This window comes from Micromesistius poutassou (assembly GCF_964030765.1).
Source record: "Micromesistius poutassou genome assembly, contig: SCAFFOLD_4703, whole genome shotgun sequence".
Classification (NCBI taxonomy): domain Eukaryota; kingdom Metazoa; phylum Chordata; class Actinopteri; order Gadiformes; family Gadidae; genus Micromesistius; species Micromesistius poutassou.
In genome coordinates, this window is record NW_028177371.1 from 1 (window position 1) to 15,000 (window position 15,000).

General features: G+C 47.0%; 1 protein-coding gene across 1 annotated transcript; it reads left to right on the forward strand.

The window, feature by feature from the left end:
* Positions 1-639: 639 nt before the first annotated feature.
* On the forward strand, positions 640-14,521 carry LOC311376192 (protein tweety homolog 2-like). The gene is made up of 9 exons (XM_084491055.1): positions 640-728; positions 2,895-2,961; positions 3,216-3,271; positions 7,239-7,331; positions 7,855-7,947; positions 8,408-8,550; positions 9,944-10,141; positions 10,896-10,974; positions 12,763-14,521. The coding sequence occupies exons 1-9, from the start codon at positions 657-659 to the stop codon at positions 12,841-12,843; spliced, it is 882 nt and encodes a 293-aa protein (XP_084347181.1). The 5' UTR covers positions 640-656; the 3' UTR covers positions 12,844-14,521.
* The last annotated feature ends 479 nt before the right edge of the window (positions 14,522-15,000 follow it).

A 15,000-nucleotide genomic window follows, 5' to 3' on the forward strand; every position in this document is an offset into this window, starting at 1 on the left:
AACACACGCGCACACACACACACACACTCACACACAGTTACACACTCAAACACACCCCTTCTAACCCCTTCATCACATTCCTCTGTCAATGAATGGAACAGAAGACTGAAGACAACCTCGCTTTCATTTTCATGTTGTGAAGTTGTGTCTGAAACAAAGGGATTTGCAGTCCAGAGGAAACCGTTTAGGGTTGGGGGGAAGTTCCTGTCTCTGGCCAGCCCCCCCCCACCCCACGCTCTCTCTTTCTCCCTCGCTTCCTCTATCACAGTTCCTTTCACTGTCTGTCTGAATGCCTCTTTTTAATTCTACCTCTGTCCTTGTATCTCTGTATCTCTCTCTCTCTCTCTGTGTCTCTCTCTCTCTCTCTCTCTCTCTCTCTCTCTCTCTCTCTCGTGTAATGGTTGCTTACACTTTCAGGTGAAAAATTGCACAAAGAAAATGCTAATCTATTTCCAGAAGGCATTTTTTTAAATATCAAATCAATCAATCACTACGATGGTGCGTCCACTAATTGGTGTTTAACTGATTCGATTCCATTTCCGTTTCTGGAGTATCGAATCAACCTTCTGTAGCAATCCACTTACTGATTGCACAAAGCAAGAGTTTCACCCTGGAACTGGGTGATGTAACGTCCTATCTGTCTGTCTGCCTGCAGGATGATGGTGTGTGGGGTGCTGACCCTGATCCTGAGCTGGGCATCCCTCGGGGCAGATCTGGCTACCGCTGTGGTGAGTGTGTTAGTTCCTCCCCCATCCTCCCCTTCCTCATCCTCCTTCTCCTCCTTCTCCTCCTCCTCTTCCTCCTCCTTCTCCTCTTCATCTTCATCTTCCTCCTCCCTGCTTTCCTCATCGTCTTCCTCCTCCTCCAATGTCAATTGACTGAGGGACTCAAATTATTGCAATTACCAAAGTCAATCGATGCTTATCAACCCGGCAACTTTGATAAATCAGCATGATGTATCGGGGGCCATAGATATATATACACCTATAATTGTGTGTGTGTGTGTGTGTGTGTGTGTGTGTGTGTGTGCGCTCGTGTGTGCGTGTGCGTGTGTTTGTATGCGTGTGTGTGTGTGTGTGCGCAAGCACAACGGGCACAGCACACTATGGAGTGTGTGATAATGACTCCAGGCAGGGGTAAACAGAAAGATAATATTTGATCTGGTTTATTTTTCACCCACTGTTAATCCCCATCTCTAACCTGTCTCTGTGAATGTGTTGTCCCTGGTACATCTTCTATTCAATCAAATCTATAAATAGATGTTTCTCTCTCGCCTTGTTTCAAAAAGATTCATAAAAACATCACAGACTCAATAATGTATGTTGAATGTGTGTGGCTGGGGGGCTTTAATAAAGGCTGAACACACATCCATCACTCATTCCTCACCGGGCGTCTTACTGGACGTGCTGTCATCATAATAGCATCATCTCTCCAGATGGGTTCACTCTCCCGTGGGCCAGCTGGTGTCTCGTCCTGACCGGTGCAGGTTGTGTACCACCGCACAATGGATGAAGGTTGACCATGGCCCGCCATGCCCTCAACCTTCCATGCCACGCGTGCCTTTGGTCTGCCTCAGAGCGAGCAGTGCCTTGGCAACAACACAGACCTGATAATTGCCCTCCCATGGGCGGTGGCAGCTGTCCACCACGACACTTATTAGAGCACTGCCACAGACTGGATTAAACAGCGCTGTCGCCGTACTTAGTGTGTGTGTGTGTGTGTTTGTGTGTGTGTGTGTGTCTGTCTGTGTGTATGTCTATATTAGGACAGGAGAGCGTAATGGCCCATGCTAACTAAACCTACAGGAATAAAAAAAAAGTGTGTGTGTGTGTGCTTGCTTCTAAGTGCACATGTGCATGCACTCACTCACTGGCTAATGGCGCAGGCCCCAATTAGCATATAGCGCCCGGGACACATGACACATTAACGTGTAATAACGACACACTTCTGCAGATCTCTTTATTCTAGCTGCGGTATTTATAAGTCTATCGGACTGATCTGTCCCTTTATAGCGTTTAATACAAAGGCTATGTGTGTGTGTGTGTGTGTTGTGCAGCTAACAAATTTGCCTTTGGAGATCTAGCATTCATGCAGAGTAGGCCACATTTACCATCCCCCTCCCCCCCAAAGTTCATTATGAGTTGCTGGGCACTACCGAGGAGCTATGCTAGCCATGTTGCTATGCTAGCCATGTCGCTATGCAAGCAAACTTCATTAGTGTTAGCCCTCTAAGAGAGTTGCTTTGTGATGCCCAGAGCAGTTTAGTATTCGTTGAGCTCCGTTGGGAGGCTACTGTCCTCCAACGGGGCCGGTCGGCTGAGGCAGATGTACCGTGGCCGACAGGCACTGACTCTCAAACGACAGCCTCTAAGAAAACCTGCAATCAATGGTTTGACCACATTGCTTTTTCCCACACCGTGGTGCAGACTCTCTGCATTAGTCATACCTGCTGCCCTTCTTTCTCCGGAGAAGGGCGTGGATATAAAGATTTGTCACTAGCTAAAACATTAAACATACTCTCTCCATGGTGCAAGAATTAGGGAACATTAAACTTAATAAAGATGAGTGTGTTGATGTTCCAGCTAGTGACAAACATCTTAACATCAACTCCCTTTTCCCACACAGATTCTTTTTTTCATTAGTCATACCTGTTGCCCTTATTTCTCAGGAAAAGGGAGTTGATATTAAGCTTTGTCACTAGCTGGAACATAAAGTACTCTTCTTTGTCACGTCTTAGTCCCCCTATTTTGTATTCTTGCACCATAGAGGGAGTAAGAGTAGATAAACCTCTTCCGGTTATTACTGCTGTCTCTTGTTTCTTGTTGTTGCTATTTTGAAGATCTCTGGTTAAAGTATTAGTCTTCTGTTCTTCTGTTCTTTACATTTTGCTACAGGGAACCAGCGACTTCTGCGTTGCCCCTGACCGGTTCCTAATGAGCCAGACGAAGGGGATTAGTGCCGGTGAGTTCAGACGTCAACAGCGACGTTGTAAATAAGACGGCAGGACGCTATATGCTGTGAAAGTAATTGGTGAGAGGGTGTCTTTATGTGGATGGTTTAGTAATCAGGTTTCTTTCCTGCATATGTCTTTGTGTGTCTGTGTGTGTTTGTGTGCGTGTGTGTGTGTGCGTGTGTGTGTGTGTGTGTGTGTGTGTGTGTGTGTGTGTGTGTGTGTGTGTGTGTGTGTGTGTGTGTGTGTGTGTGTTCGCCCACAGAAATCCTGCACTATTATGTGTACTGCAACCAGACTCTCTCCAACCCCTTCCAGAAGGTAGGGCAAAATAAACATTGCAGATTTTTTTTCTTTTTTACTCTGAGTCTCTACATTCTGAATGCATCCCCATTGTTTTCACCTATTTTATATTCTTCCTCTGTTTTCTTATTTTCCCTCTCTCTCGCTCTCTCTTAAACCTAAGGGAGACCTTTTTCTCCCCCATCTCTTGGTGTCTCGACCCCTTTGTCTCCTCGCTCTGCCTGCTCCTCTTTGTCCTCCCGTCTAAAAGGGAACGGGCGCTGCACACTAAAGACAAACCTCGCCTGCATTTTCATGTTGTCATGTTGTGTCTGAGACAAAGGGATTCCCAGTCCAGAGGAAAAGCGTTTAGGGTAGAGGTGAAGTTCTGTCTACAGCAAGCAACCCCCCCCTCCCCTCCTCTTCCCTCCCCTCCCCCCACACTCTCTCTTCCTTCCTGGCGTCCTCTCTATCACAGTTCATTTCACTGAATACACTGTGCAAACAAAAAAGAGAGAGACACCCTTTCCCTTCCTCTGAATTGACAGGGCTCTATCTGGGTCTCCTTCTATATCGCTCTCTACCACGCTATCTACCTTTGTCTGTCTCTCTCTCGCTCACTCTCTCGATCATTCACTCGCCCTTGCACGTGCAGTCTCTTCCGAAGAGCTTGTGGGTCAGGCACTGACCGGACGGAGAGAGAGTGTCTTCCACTGTGGCGGAGCGAGGAGCTATAGGCTCTCAGATTGTATCATGTGGTGTGCGGGGTGGACATGCCCTCCAACCCACCGCAGCACAGGCACATCTGGGCCAAGAGCACAGCGTTCCCCCACGCCCCCCCCCCAGCCAGAGTGACCCTCACCCTGACTCTGTCTCACCAGACCCACAGAGAAACCAAGAGTCCCGATGCTTAGGGAGCAGAGGGGCTGAAACACAGGAACACACACAGACACACACACAGAAGCACACACACAAACACACATACATCTCTCTCTCTCTCTCTCTCTCTCTCTCTCTCTCTCTCTCTCTCTCTCTCTCTCTCTCTCTCTCTCTCTCTCTCTCTCTCTCTCTCTCGATACTGCTAAATACTTAAAAACACATGTTCTCTCCTCCTTGTGGCCTTCTCTCTCTCTCTCTGCACCAAGCCGGCATTTTCCAACACCAAAAACACCATCAAAAAAGCTTTTTGATATGTCTCCAAAGTAGCTCGATCTGAAATCGCCGGCTGTATGTATGTGAACGGAATGGACGGACATTTCTGACACATCATCATCGTGAAATGTTGCCGCTGTTGAGTGTGAATGTGAAAAATTGCCTTTGACACAAAGAAACTGTGTTTTGACGTTCAGCGTGTGGTCAGGCGTAAGAGCTAGCCTTCTGCTCGCACGAAACACCAACCACGATGCAGTGCACCGGAGAAGGGTGAGGGGAGGTTAGGTTGAGGGTTGTGCCGTCATTGGGGAATTCAGCAAAAGGTGTCTTGATGAATTACCCACAAAGCTGCTGGGATCATTGTTAGGAGAGTCGGACAGGAAAATGCATCAGCCTCCAATCAGCTTCAAAGGTCACATTAAAGTAAGGAAGGAAGCTTCAACAATGGGTCGATGGTGATATCATACAATGACAATACAGAGATCGCGCAGTTAACATGTGGTACATTTAGACTTCATATTTAAGCGCGTACACATACACGCACGCAAATGCGCTAGTACACACATACATATACACACTTGCACACGTACATATACACATTTGTACATGCACATCTACACATTCTTACACGTACATATACACACTTGTACACATACATATACACACTCAAACACATGCACACGTTATATTCTATAAGCACAGTAGCTGGTACCCGTGCCCTCTATGTCATTGTTCTCAGGCAGTGCCGTCCATATGGGCAGGTGGGGCAGCGAACTACTTGCAAAAGCATGCTCCCAAAAAAATAGTTCCTCAGTAAATCATAGCTTGAGGTCTATTTTTAATAATGTGAGTGTCACATTAACTATCTATAGTTTCTGTAGGCTTTCCGACAATTTTTGGTCTGTTGACATGACATGATGATGATGGTGGCGATTTTAGCTCAGTGTTTTAACGTGAGTTTAACGTGTCATGCAATGTTGGGGCCGGGCAGCTCAACGACCGCGTTCCTCCGTATGTTTATCTCATAACCCTGCAGGCTGCAATAAGAATTGCAATCTGCGCTAATAGACGCCTATATGGTCGTAAAGTAGTCTGCCCCGTGGTCATATTCTAGAACTGTTGTTGTTTTAACTCAAATTATTCCGCCAGTATCTTTCGTAGTTTTTATATCAGATGCAGATATGGCGAGTGGTGTTGCACCTGTGATAAACAGTGTTGAGTTTCTGTTCAAAAAAACATTAGGAGGTTAAAATTGGAAGAGAAGTTAGTTAATTAGTTAGTTAATTGTGGGTGTGGTCATACGCCAGTAGTTTCTGCGCCACTGAAATTTAGGGTCACCGCACAGTACTGTTAGGCCTACATAGCTATCATCTGTAAATTCTCTCTCTCTCCTCTCCTCTTCTCTTCTCTTCTCTTATTTTATTTATTTCTCTCTCTCTCTCTCTCTCTCTCTCTCTCTCTCTCTCTCTCTCTCTCTCTGTCTCACTTTCTCTCTCTCTTTATGAAAGGTTCACGTTCCCCTTGTCTAGTATTTCCCCCTCTCTACCCCGACTTCCTGTGGCATGAAAAGCCCCAAAGAACCAGCCTTCATCTCTGAACAAAAGCAGTGGATTGGACTAACGGGGAAACAGTTTTCACCAAAGACCTACTGACAAATTCCGGAGGATAAAATCAGAGAGAGTCGTCATGTTTTTGGAATAATGGTGAATTGCAGCTTCCTGTCGGATCAAAGCTGGGTTGTGATTAAGTTGTCATCGTTTACGTGTGCCTTTGTCAATTCTTCTTCTAAAGTCAGTCTAGTTTTCTTTGTCGTTAACGGCAGAGTTTTTGAAGTCAATTGAAGTCATTGATCTTAAATTTGGGCTAAATGAGTCAGCTGCGCTTAGATGTTTTGCGTTTAGATGTAATTTAAGAAAGCGGTTACAATAAGTGCCGGCTCGTTTAGAATAAAGAGGGGAAGAAAATCCTCGCGTAATATGAGGAGATGCTGGCAAGAATGTGGATCTCCATAGTGAAAATTGAATGGCTGGGATCACATGACGTTGTGGTTCTGATTCAATCAGACGTCTCAGAGAGAAGGGACTTCAATATTCGGAGATGAGGGAGAGGGTCTGGTCGGGGTACAGCCGGCTGCTCACAGCGTTGTGGGAAGCGATGAACACGTGCGTTAATCGCGCCGCGCTCAGTCACGGTGAAAACAGAATATTTGATTAAAGTCAAACATACGTCATCCCCTCCCCCGTATTTCAATGATTTGCGCGCCACAGCGTACCGCACTCTACTGAACTATAGATTCCTTGAAAAGTGTGCATGTGTGTGAGATAAGTGTTTTCGTACACTTTACGGGACCACAATGCATCGACTTTCCAGTTTAAAGTTTTAAAGCCCTTAATGTGGGTTTAAATAGTGTGTGTGTGTGTGTGTGTGTGTGTGTGTGTGTGTGTGTGTGTGTGTGTGTGTGTGTGTGTGTGTGTGTGTGTGTGTGTGTGTGTGTGTGTGTGTGTGTGTGTGTGTGTGTGTGTGTTTCAGTGCTAGGCAGGACAGGGAGCTGTCACATTCTACTAGAAAAAACAAGCCTGAAGTTATTTAAAAGCTCATTAAAAAAGCTAGAGCCCTTTCATAAGCTCGTCTGGTCGTGTTTTATTTAGTGTCACTTTAAAAAGCGTCTTTATAAGGTCAGACCTTTTTTATATCAGTCAATAAATAAATCAAACGTCCCCATGCTGTGTGTGTGTGTGTGTGTGTGTGTGTGTGTGTGTGTGTGTGTGTGTGTGTGTGTGTGTGTGTGCATATGCCTGTTGCGCTCCGCAATACGAACACGTTCTAACGATGACTTGTTGATGCTGTTGGTTAGTCTCTGACGGTGTTCCAGAGATCTCTGACCACCATGCAGATCCAGATCCAGGGCCTACTGCAGTTTGCTGTCCCTCTCTTCCCCTCTGCAGAGGTACACACACACATACACACACACACACACACACACACACACACACACACACACACACACACACACACACACACACACACACATACACACACACACACACACACACATACACACACACACACACACACACACACACACACACACACACACACACACACACACATACACACACACACACACACACACACACGCACACATGCACTCATACATGTGCACACACAGTTACACACATATCACGCACATACAGTAACACACACAAACACACACACATACATGCAAACGTACACGCACACACACACACACACACACACAATACACACACACAAACTCTCTCACCATTAAGAAAAAACTGTAATGTTTATACACCCTACCTTTTCGCGAGAACGCACTAAATCTAAGGTTAGGGCTCAAATCTAGGGGAAGGGGGAGAATTCGGACCATAGGGCCATAGTCTATCGGCCTCACGTTGACCTATGACCCTGACACCCTGACGTAACCCGGCATGTCGTGTCCTGGCCTCCAGGGAGACCTCCAGGGCATCCAGAACCTGCTCAACTCCTCAGAGGCCAGCCTGCACCAGCTGACCGCCCTGCTGGACTGCAGGGGACTCAACAAGGTGAGGTCACGACCCGCACGGCTCGCACTGACCAACCGAGCAGTGGCCAGCCGGCCTGCTGGCTGTACCGACGTGAACCATGTCAACACAGGATCTGGTGGGCGGGGGGGGGGGTGCTGAGAGCAGAGCGGAATAGGATGTGAGGGGGCTAGGATGTCTCAGGAAAGCGATCCAAAGAGGGTAGAAGAATGGCTCAACGTGTGTGTGTCTGTGTGTGACTTTTTCCATGTTTGTGTGTGTGTGTGTGTGTATCTGCGTCCTGTGTGTGTGTGTGTGTGTGTGTGTGTGTGTGTGTGTGCGAATTTGTATGTGTGTGTGTGTGTGTGTGTATGTATCTACACATTTGTGCATCTGCATCCGTGTATGTGTTTGTATGTATGCATGTGTGTGTGTGTGTGTGTGTGTGCGTGCATATGTATGCATGCCCCCCTCTGACCCCTGACCTCCCCCCACCCACCAGGACTACCTGGACGCGCTGGTGGGCGTGTGCTACGACGGCGTGGAGGGCCTGCTGTACCTGTCTCTCTTCTCCGTGCTGGCCGCCTGCTCCTTCTGCATCATGCTGTGCGCCATCCCGCGGGCTTGGAGACAGATCGCCGCCAGGTCAGGCTGCCTCTGCCCCACTTCCACGGCCTCGATTCACCTGCACACACACACACACACACACACACACACACACACACACACACACACTCTTACAAACACCTGCACACACACACACACACACACACACACACACACACACTTGCACACACACACACACACACACACTTACAAACACCTGCACACACACACACACACACACACACACACACACACACACACACACACACACTTACAAACACCTGCACACACACACACACACACACACACACACACACACACACACACACACACACACACTTACAAACACCTGCACACACACACACACACACACACACACACACACACACACACACCACACACACACCTCCCTCCTTGATTTCTGTCGTGCATCAACATAGTTATCAGGTGAATCACCTCGATTCACCTGACCCCCACACACTCTCCCTGCCTCTCTCTCTATATATAAATATATATATATATATCGTCAGCCAACACACCATCACACCCAAACCACTGTGTCATGTGGACAGGCTTCACACAGTTTCTGTAAGCTCTCTTTGTTCTCTATCCTAGAGTTCAGAGACACGATAGGAGGGATTTTCCCTGTTTGGATGAAACCAGCAGCAGATCTCTCCAGTGTGGGTGTTCTTAGTTACCCCGTGTATCCCTTCTTAGTTCCCAGGGTCAGGGATCAGAGGGGTTGGAGCCGGGGGGGATAAATGCTCCTGGTTCACCGCGGGCTGGAGACAAGTGGTCAATTATTCATGATCCCCCAAACACACACATGCACGCACATACACACACACACACACACACATACTAACTAAGGCTAACACAGATGCACGCACATGCTGAAACAAGGACACACACACACGCACGTATACACATATGCAGATACACATGCACACACACTCACTGCGATGCACACACATACAGAAACCCTCACAAACACACACTCAGGCACAAACACACGCATACACACAAACACAGCAAGAGAAAATAAAACACACACGCAGACACACACACACACACACACAAACACCCACAACCTTCTAAAGACTCAACAATTCCTCATCCTCATCCTCATCCTCATCGTCGTCCGCTTATCCGGGGTCGGGTCGCGGGGGCAGCAGCTCAAGCAGGGGGCCCCAGACTTCCCTTTCCCGGGCCACATTGACCAGCTCTGACGGGGGGATCCCGAGGCGTTCCCAGGCCAGTGTTGAGATATAATCTCTCCACCTAGTCCTGGGTCTTCCCCGGGGTCTCCTCCCCACTGGTCGTGCTGGAACACCTCCCAAGGGAGGCGTCCAGTGGCATCCTTACCAGATCCTTACCAGATGCCCTGCTGACTCAACAATTCTGAAAAACAATTCTGTTAAACCCACCGCAGGGAGCGGGACTACGACGACATGGACGACGAGGACCCCTTCAACCCCCGAGCCCGCCGTGCCGGCCACGCCCACAACCCCGCCCACCCCAACATGCACAGCTTCTGCAGCTACAGCAGCAGCCTGGGCAGCCAGAGCAGCCTGCACCCCCCCGCCCCGCCCACCGCCCTCTCCAACGCACCCGTCGCCCCCGACTACATGTGAGTGGGGGGTGGGGGGGGACGAGGGGGGGGGGGGGGGGGGGGGGTTGGATTCTGGGGATAACTATGTTGATGCACGACAGAAATCAAGGAGGGAGGTGTGTGTGTGGTGTGTGTGTGTGTGTGTGGGGAGGGGGTTTGTATGTGTGTGTGTGTGTGTGACGTGTGTGTGTGTGTGCAGGTGTTTGTAAGTGTGTGTGTGTGTGTGTGTGTGTGTGTGTGTGTGTGTGTGTGCAGGTGTTTGTAAGTGTGTGTGTGTGTGTGTGTGTGTGTGTGTGTGTGTGTGTGTGTGTGTGTGTGAGTGTGTATGAGTGCGTGTGCAGGTGTTTGTGTGTGTGTGTGTGTGTGTGTGTGTGTGTGTGTGTGTGTGTGTGTGTGTGTGTGTGTGTGTGTGTGTGGAGGCAGGTGTGTGTGTATGTAGGTTGTGTATAGGTGTATAGGTGTATAGGTGTGTAGGTGTGTGTGTGTGTGTGTGTAGGTGTGTATTTGCAGGTGTCTGTGTTTGAAGAATAGAAAAGGAGTAACGTGTACAAGACGTCATTTTGACATGAACTGTTGTAACATCTAATGAACTCACATGCCTACCTACTATCGAAGCTTCAATTTCAATATCTACCTCAGAACAATCTGATGGTTTTGTTTTATCCAACATGCTCGTTGTGGCTTCAGGTGTGTGCTAGAGACCAGTACCACTACTTATCTGACCTCTCTCCTCTCTTCTACACCCCCCCCCCCCCCCCCCCCCCCCCTTTAGGAACCAGGCCGCTCTGTTTGGGGGGAACCCGCGCTACGAGAACGTGCCTCTGATTGGTCGAGGCTCACCGCCCCCCTCGGTGCGTTGGGTCCCGGAGGCAAAGTCCTTCTTGTGATGTCACTTCCTCCCGTTCTTCCACTGAGCTTAGCTGCAGTCTAGTTGACGTAAAAAAATGTATCTATATTTTATGATACATGTTTATACTTTATACGTTTATATAAAAGTTGTTTTTTTGTTACAACTTGAATGGTTCTCGTGCACACATACTTTGATACCAGACGGTCTTAAACATTTACAATGGCATTCCACTCGTTCTTTTGGTTGGTAGCGTAGGTTGCAGCGCTGCACAGATTCTCTCCTCTTCTCTCACACAAAGAGGTAGACTTACAGACATCATTAAAGAGACAGACGCTGCTTAATAATTCAGCAGCAAACATCATCGCACGTCTCTTTGGGGAACCCCTATCCCTCCCAAGGGATAAGGGTACGGGCGTCGCCTGGGGTCTTTTACCCTCGCCTGAGTCTTGGTTTGGGGTTTTCTGCCGGGAAGAATCCGCCCTTTCTCACTGCGACACTTTTCCCATATTACAATTATTTTGTGTATTGATTAAATATTTATTGGATTACACCCTAACATCTGCCTCGACCTAGGAGGCGACAAACTCGCTGGAATGTCGCGAGATTGTGATTTTCTTTCCGCGGTTTTTGTAAGTCGGCATTCTGAATTGATTATTAAGTTAGACTCTCGTGCGTCTACCTGTAGTGTTCCACGTGGATCTCCGACACATTCCAAATTTATTCTTCTTTGCAGTTGCTAGGAATAGAAATTTACATATGACCTGTCAGATTTGTGTCAAGCAATCCTCTTGTTAAACTGAAACATGTGAACCAATGCGTGCCAAAACTATGCAAGTAATGTCTCATCCTTTTCCTCTTTTATTACTATAACTAACCATGGCATACAATTTTTTTTTTAGCTAACAGCTTCTTTTATGTATGTTTTCTTTGTGTGTGTGTCATATCTTTGTTTGTTTGTATCTTTCTTTTCAATATTTTGCTCTCTTTTTTTAAATCCAATTTTGGAGGCATACTCTCAGCAATATAGAAACCGAGTAAGTCCACTTTACCCACCTTTCACTTCCTTCTACAAAGAGAAAATCCCTTACTCTTCCTCTGATGCATCCTTTGGTTCACATTGATCTCTGTCTGGATACTCTCCCACTCATCTCCCTTCTTCGGCATGGTTTTGTTGCACAACGTCACAGTTCCCCCCACACCCTCCTCATTCCACAAGGTCTACTTCAGCGGGGCCGGGGCGCCCCCTAGTGGTAAAGTGGTGATAGTGACGTTCCAAAAGTACCCCATACTCACGCGGGACTCTGTGTCGCCCCCTTTTGGTGAAAAAGGTGGTAGTGCGGCGTTCCCAGATACCTACATACAGACGTTAACCTGTGCATGAAGTCACACCTCCTCATTTGAATTCTATAGCTTGTACCGGCCAGGATCTGAGACGCTGGGCGTCGTGTGCGGTGCTATAGAATTCCAAGTGTCCCTGTGTCTTCTCTGCTGCAATGTTACAAGTCACCCCCCTCCCCCCCCCCAGATATGTGTTTCCATTCACTGTGAATGACGCAAGTTCTTGTCACAGAGAGAGTTTCAACAGTCTCCATACCTCATGTTGAACAAACTGTTTTTATTTACCTTTTTATTCGACTGAAGGTCTTTTATTACGCTAATAAGCGGGCTTAGCCTAAACCAGGTGCCAGGTGAAGGTGAACCTGGAAGCGTCCTGTGTGACTAAAGGACAAGAGAACAACGTGTGGCGTTTGTATTAACCTGTCTTTGCCTCCTGCCTTCTCCTTTGTAGTACTCCCCGAGCATGAGGGCTACCTATCTCTCCATGACCGAGGAACAGACTAGACACTTTGGGAATGACTTCCGGGCGTAGACTGTGCCTCCTCCCCTCCTCCTCCTCCTCCTCCTCCACTTCCCCAGCGTCTCCTCCCGCCTGCCTGCTTCGTGTCCCTCCCCTCTCCCCGCCACAGAGACTCCTCAGCATGGGACACCCCCCCCCCCCCCAAAGCCGACAACGTTGTGCCCACCTCGTGTCAAGCTGGCGACGTGATTGGAGGAACAGCCATCTCACACTTTTGCCAATGCTTCGTAATCGCAGTCGGATGGGAACTTTTTTTTTTTTTTTGACGTCCACGAAAAGCACCGCTTCAACTCGACACGATTGTTTTGCGTCGCCGGGGTTGGTCGGATACTTCGGACCACCTGCGGCTCCCTTCTCTGATCCAAACACTTTGCACCACGTGATCAAAGCAACGGAAACGCTGACACGCTGTTGACTTTGCACCTGATTGTCACCCAGTGGCTCTGCTGCCAGGACCAACAAGATAGGAAAGGGTGTGTGAAGAAGGTCTGGGGTGAGGTCAAAGGTCAAAGGCTGTTGTCTGTTTACACTAAATAACCTGCAAGCTGGAAAGGGATGGATAAGGACGAAAAAAAAATAACTTGGCGGGAAGGGTGATTTCTTGAAATACTACTGATGCTAAACGGTGTCCATGAAATGAGATAGGGATGGAGAGAGCGTGTGTTTTTTTTGCCTATTATTTCTGTTGTTCCTGTCATTTTTATGCTGGCCTTTTGACCCAGGAGCCGATCCAGCGGTCAAAATATGTTCTGTTCTCTGCCATCAAATTTGCCAAACGAGATTTATTTTCTTTGTTTTCCGAAACGAATCACACAGAACCCTTTGTGAGATTATATTTTAGGCGGATTAGATAGGAAGAGAATATTGCAGAACGAGAGAAGTGTGAGGTTTAACAGACAAACGTGCTTGGCAGCAACATGTGCGTATTTCCTGTGCGCTGTGCTCACTGAATCATGTTTTCTTTTGTGAAGGCACAAAATCAAACACTGTAAGCATGTTGAAGATATATCCTAAGGTGTAGCTATCTTGTCAGTTGTTATATTTACAAATGTATTACAGATGTGCACACACAGACGTCCGCCCACACACACACACACACGCGCGCGTGTGTATTTCTTTTTGCTATCTCACACTCTGTAAATATCATTGACAGTACAACTATGGACTTTTTCCTTTTGTTGTATGAACATAATTTAATTTTAATTACCTGTGTTTGTCCCAGTGTGTCAGTCTTAGTAATAACATAGAATTGTGTTCTATTATTTGGCCTAGCTTTGGGACACAATGCATTTTTGAGAACCCCTGTATGATGTAATAGATTATACAATGTCGTACATAAAGTACAATTAACACTAAATAATGCCAAATGTTTAACATGACTTTAGAAGTTGCGTTGCTCAGACTATGGTATAGGATGACCAAGATTTAGAAACTTAACCAAACTAATTGTTTTGTCTTCAATCTCAACTAAAAGATATTCAGCAATATGATCACATTGTTGGCCTTTGTTGTTTTCAAATGGATCTTAAACAGCTTACATGCGAATTTTGTAATTATTTTATTTTTTGATACAGTTGATTAGGTGTTATTTCCCCCCCATTGCATGTTTCACTTCCTACCGCCATGGTGCTTAACTTTATGTGTGACGTCCATACATAATTGTGAACTGAATAAAAACAACTTTTTAGTAGATGTATTTTTTTTTTGTTGGTTTTTAGATGTGTCATACTAATAAGTAATATAATTAAAAAGTATTAGTAACGAGGAGGAGACCATCCTGATCTCGCGAGATCACATTCAGTTTTTCTCACGAGGCTTGCTCTGCACCGTTTTTTTTTTTTTGTTTGTTTTTTTTGTTTTTATTACAGAGAGATGTATAACTAAACACCTACGTTAAATAATAAACCAAAGAGACCAAAGCGTCTTTGGAAAACACACAGTCAACCGCATGGGGCCCATCTCGTCTCTTACGTCAGGTGAGGCCCTGGGGGCGTGGTCTCAGGGTGTCGCTAGGATACGGGAAAACTCTTTGCACCGCAACACTGTTCGCATCTGAAAGTTTTACAAGGCGTAACGCAGACTTCACGTTTAGCTGTCACCCGTTTCCCCGGGGACACTCAGGTCAGTTAAATACTCACAGTTAATATGTATGATGCATTACAACCGGTC

Coding starts and splice junctions, on each gene's coding strand:
- LOC311376192 (XM_084491055.1), top strand. CDS start 657: ATGATGGTGTGTGGGGTGCTGACCCTGATCCTGAGCTGGGCATCCCTC. Junction 729..2,894: donor CAGATCTGGCTACCGCTGTG/GTGAGTGTGTTA, acceptor ATTTTGCTACAG/GGAACCAGCGACTTCTGCGT. Junction 8,551..9,943: donor TGGAGACAGATCGCCGCCAG/GTCAGGCTGCCT, acceptor AACCCACCGCAG/GGAGCGGGACTACGACGACA.